The 4892-nt window shown below is 37.6% G+C and overlaps 1 protein-coding gene across 1 annotated transcript; it reads left to right on the top strand.

Annotated features, from left to right (window-relative positions):
• The first annotated feature begins 315 nt into the window (after positions 1-315).
• Positions 316-4601, top strand: LOC103401301 (triacylglycerol lipase 1). Its single transcript, XM_008340013.4, has 10 exons — positions 316-749; positions 880-990; positions 1667-1807; positions 2317-2427; positions 2509-2652; positions 2731-2771; positions 2880-2956; positions 3692-3787; positions 3893-4236; positions 4368-4601. The coding sequence occupies exons 1-9, from the start codon at positions 561-563 to the stop codon at positions 4213-4215; spliced, it is 1233 nt and encodes a 410-aa protein (XP_008338235.1). The 5' UTR covers positions 316-560; the 3' UTR covers positions 4216-4236; positions 4368-4601.
• The last annotated feature ends 291 nt before the right edge of the window (positions 4602-4892 follow it).

Below are 4892 nucleotides of genomic sequence, written 5' to 3'. Positions count from 1 at the left end.
TGTTGTACCTCGTTTACCTTCTTTAATGAAAAGTTATCTTTTTTATCAAAAATTAGTTGATGACGTGATTCGACAAAAAACACTCAATTAAATAGTCACGTATGCGTCATGTGTGTTTTTATCGTATAAATTGACGAATTAATTATACAAGAACCACAAATGTGCGAATTGAAACTTAGTGACGACAATTATCGATTTTGAAAATGAGAGACCAAAACCATGAGTTTTTGCCAATTTTGAGAACCATTTGCGAGAAAAACTCAAAAATAGAAAGAAAAAGAACAATAATAAAACCTACCTTTTAATCTTAAGCCCATTCTTCAAAATTGCAAGTTCGAGTTTCGATTAGGCCGAAATCAAACGCATCCGGGTCAACTTCAACCCACCAGGACCGACCACTGGTGGAGAGTTGGTTGTTAGCATCACTCCACCAAAGCACGCGTAAATCACACACCTCAAACCCCCATAGAAAAACTGGATATGATTCATATGAATGCCATGCAACCCTGTTCCGATCACTCCCTTCCCCCCCACTCAATCAATCACTGACCTACAAAGCGATGGAGAGGTCGTCGGCAGTTGCGGTGGTTGTTGTAGCTTTCCTTATCGGCCTCTTGACCTCCGAAATCGCAGCAGAAATCGCCCAAAACTCGACCGAATTTTACAGAATCGGTCGCCGTCGTTCACCGCCGCAGTCTCTCTGTGCGCAGCTCATTGAGCCGTCTGGTTACTCTTGCTCCGAGCTCACGGTGAGTGCTATACCACTATTTCACTAAATATTGCCCACTTTGTATCTTTAATTGTTAAATTTGTGATTAAAGTGTGTAACTTTGAGTACCCAGATTGTTAAAATTCATTGCTTCTGGTTTTTTTTCTCAGATTCAAACGAAAGATGGGTACTTACTGGGTCTTCAACGCGTGTCGTCGCGAAGCGGGGATTTGAGAACACAGCAGGGTCCTCCTGTGCTGCTTCAGCATGGGCTCTTCATGGTGAAGTTCTGAAATTTCCTAACTACAGTTTAACAAATGCAAAATTTGACATTGAATTTACACTTTTAGTGACTATTATGTGAGACTGTTGATACAATCACTTGTGCAATAAAAGGGGAATAAACCCATGATTTTTTTATATGATTGGTAATTGCATGACTTCCTTACATGTAGATCTAACATATGTTCATTAAACACGATCTAGAAGTGTAGAAAAAACGGGTGATTTGGAGCCGCATCTGCTGAACTCTTTATCTGAATTAGTATAAGTCATGTTTGTTAGTGCATTTTCCATTTGGTTTGAGATGTGAAGGATTGCTGAGATAATCCTCATAACTGATTCGTGAGTATTACTGATTCCCTGGATGCCTAAATTGGTGAAACGCCTAACTTTTATAGTTTCTTCCAATTTTTTTTCAGCAGACATCTGAACATATTGATCCACTAAGTTGATTATTTCAAAATTTGACCGTATGGTCACTTTTTGGTGCTCCCTCATCTCAAGTTTTTAGTTTCCGTTGAAATTTTATTTCTTGAAATGAACGAATGTGGTAAAGAAATGAACTCCATGGTATACATTTTAAATGAGGATCTAATGTGCTTCAAACTCAATTGAACTTGGTTACCGCCTTTCTTGATCTTATGCTAATACTACCTAGTTTTGAATTTCAAACAGGCAGGTGATGCATGGTTCTTAAATTCTCCAGAAGAATCGCTGGGCTTTGTCCTTGCAGATGAAGGTTTTGATGTATGGGTAGGGAGTGTGCGTGGAACACGTTGGAGTCATGGACACGTATCTTTATCAGAGGAGGATAAGGTTTATATAGCTTCTATTCGTCTCACAATTTTTTTGTCTTTCATTCAGCGATAAGGTGTGGCTCCAGTTATTGGTGGTTTCCAATCGGCTGCTGATCAAACTCGTTCTATGTTGAAAGTCTGGATTGCCCCCCTGATATTCTGAAGGAAAAACATAATCACATATGAAAAGCAACCTCATTGTTCCTTCCTCACAGTTTCATGCTTTGATAGATGACAATACTGAGTTAGAGGAATAGCTAAAACAGATTAAAGAAAATTACACTCAACGATAGGCTCCCTTTGCTAGGATATCAGTATTTTGTGCTACCTGTTTGCCTTGATAAAAGACATCTGTATTTAGGTTTTTTATTTCGAGAACTCGTCTTAATACACTCAACATAGCTTCATATGGGGGATTGGTAATGTGAACCTACTTGAAAGTTAGTAGAAAAAGGAATGTTCATGTTCAGCAATTCATAGTTTGCTTATCTGGAATCTGACAATACATGGATTTATTCTTTATTGTAGGAATTTTGGGATTGGAGTTGGCAGGAATTGGCTCTATTTGATCTATCAGAAATGATCCGCTACATATATTCAACAAGAAGCTCCAAAGTCTTTGTTGTTGGACATTCACAGGTCTTACATCTCTTCATCTACTTCAAACTTCCTTGCCTTGCTGCTACCTTTGGTGTTAACTCAATTTATTCATATTGTCAGGGAACAATTATGTCTTTAGCTGCTCTCACCCAGCCGGATATCGCAGAACTGGTTGAAGCTGCTGCTCTTTTCTGTCCAATATCATACTTGAAGCATATCACATCTAAATTTGCACTTAGAATGGTCAACATGCATGTTGATCAGGTACTCATTATCTGCTTCAAAGTATAGTGCATGAATGGCTATTGTAATAAAATTGATACATATGTTCATTTTTTTCAGATGATTCTTGCTATGGGCATCCATCAACTTAACTTTAGAAGGTTTTGTTGCACACTGTCCACCTTTTTTTTTTCCGCTAATATTCTTTTTGCTCAAATGTTATGAGGTTATTAGTATTAATCTTGTCATCTTCTGTACATTATATGCAGTGAATGGGGAGTCAACCTTTTGGATTCAATATGTGATGGCCATGTTGACTGCAACGACTTGCTAACTTCCATAACAGGTTCGACTTCATATATATACTACTTCTTCGGTTCTTCCCTCCCTCCATCTGTGTGTGTACGGGCACATGCATGTGCTTTTGCATCTATTATATGCATTGTGCAGTGTCCACGTTCAAAAGTTTGGAACCTTGGAGGAAACATATTGTATTCTTTATTATATTGTTTATGTGACTGTATTTGTCTATTGGAGGAATGTCCTAATGATAATAATTCACAAAGTATGAATTAATATTAAAGGTGGAGTACAGGTTATAAAAAAAACAAAACAAAAGTAGAGATGATTAAATTTTGAGGAAGCACTTTGGCAGTGTATTATTAAGGACCCGTTTGGGAAAGCTTCTATAGGAAATACTTTTGCTGTGTGTTAGCAGAAGCGCAACAAATTTTTTTATATTAAAAGTCTAACTGCTTCCTGTCAAAGCACTTGGAAGTAGTTCTCAAAGAGGCACCTGGTAGGCACTTCTCCAGAAAGCCCAAAAAGTGCTTTTAGAATCCAGAAACACTAATAGTTATTTCTTCCAAACACTGACAGAAATGCTTTGATCTGTAAGCGCTTTTGGCCTTTCGGAAAGCATTCGAGACAGCCTTATGATTGTGGTGCCAAACATTCTTGTATATTACTGTGAAAATGTTTTCATCTCATTCTGTATTTATTACTAAATTTGTACATGAAAAGCTTATCTGATAATATCTGGGGAAGAAGGGTTGCTAATGCATTTTGGTAACATTTTCAGGGAAGAATTGTTGCTTTAATAACTCACGTGTGGACTTGTATCTTGATTATGAACCACACCCAACATCCGCAAAGAACTTGCACCATCTCTTCCAGAGTAAGCTCTATACCGCTTGTGCTTGCATAAATATCCTTTTGCCCCACACCCCCTCTCATTCTATATTATTTTCGTACACTGATTATTGCATTTTGTGTTGGGCAGTGATCCGTAAGGGAACTTTTTCACAATACGACTATGGCCTGTTAAAAAATTTGAGGTTGTATGGTCAGTTGAAACCCCCTGCATTTGATCTTAGTTTCATACCCGAATCATTGCCACTGTTGATGGCTTGTGGGGGCAATGATGATTTAGCGGATATGACAGATTTCCATCACACTCTCAAGGAATTGCAGTCCACTCCGGAGTTGCTTTATCTCGAGAATTATGGTCATATCGACTTCATTGTGAGCGTTAAAGCCAAAGAAGACCTCCATGACCCCGTGATTAGGTTCTTTAGGTCATGGGGAAAATCTAGTAGTTCTTAACGCGACTGCTTTCTGCAACATGTAATCAATGTGTTTACGCATGTACTGCAGTAGAAGTGTTGATGTGTATATATTGTATGTAACATTATCCATGTAGAAAAATGTGTCCTGTATCTTATTAGGTTTATCTTTATTGTTTGTCTATTAAGCAGACAAGGGTGAAGAGGAGATAATTTCTCACTTCAAGATGGACTTCTGCAAGTGCAATGGCAACGTCGGACTGGTGGCTCCAACCGGAAACGGAGGACATCTGCATGGATGGCATATGTTCTCGGTCCACTGTTGGTACTTGTATCCTTGTACTCAACTTAAAGATTGCAAACTTGGTACTTACGAAAAAGAAAACTTGGCTTTTTTTTTGTCGAAAAGAAAAAACACTTTGGCTATTTTTTTTGTCGAAAAGAAAACTTGGCTTTACTATCTTAGTTTTCTCGTTTAATTACCATATTAAAGTTGTCACTTAGTAGTACGGTCTAGTGGTATTCTTCTTCACTTGTAAGTGAGAGGTCATAGATTTGATTTTCACCAAAGGTGAATTTGAACCATATTATTGCTAGCCCATTGTGGGGGTAAACACATCTCTTCCTTTAGTATAAATAATATCGTTTGTTAAAAATAAATAAATAAACCAAATTAAAGTTGACTAATTATTACGAAATCAAATTTTTTATCTTTTG

This window comes from Malus domestica, chromosome 10 (assembly GCF_042453785.1).
Source record: "Malus domestica chromosome 10, GDT2T_hap1".
Classification (NCBI taxonomy): domain Eukaryota; kingdom Viridiplantae; phylum Streptophyta; class Magnoliopsida; order Rosales; family Rosaceae; genus Malus; species Malus domestica.
The sequence above is the reverse complement of the archived record's forward strand: the minus strand, read 5'-3'. Positions and strand labels throughout refer to the sequence as shown.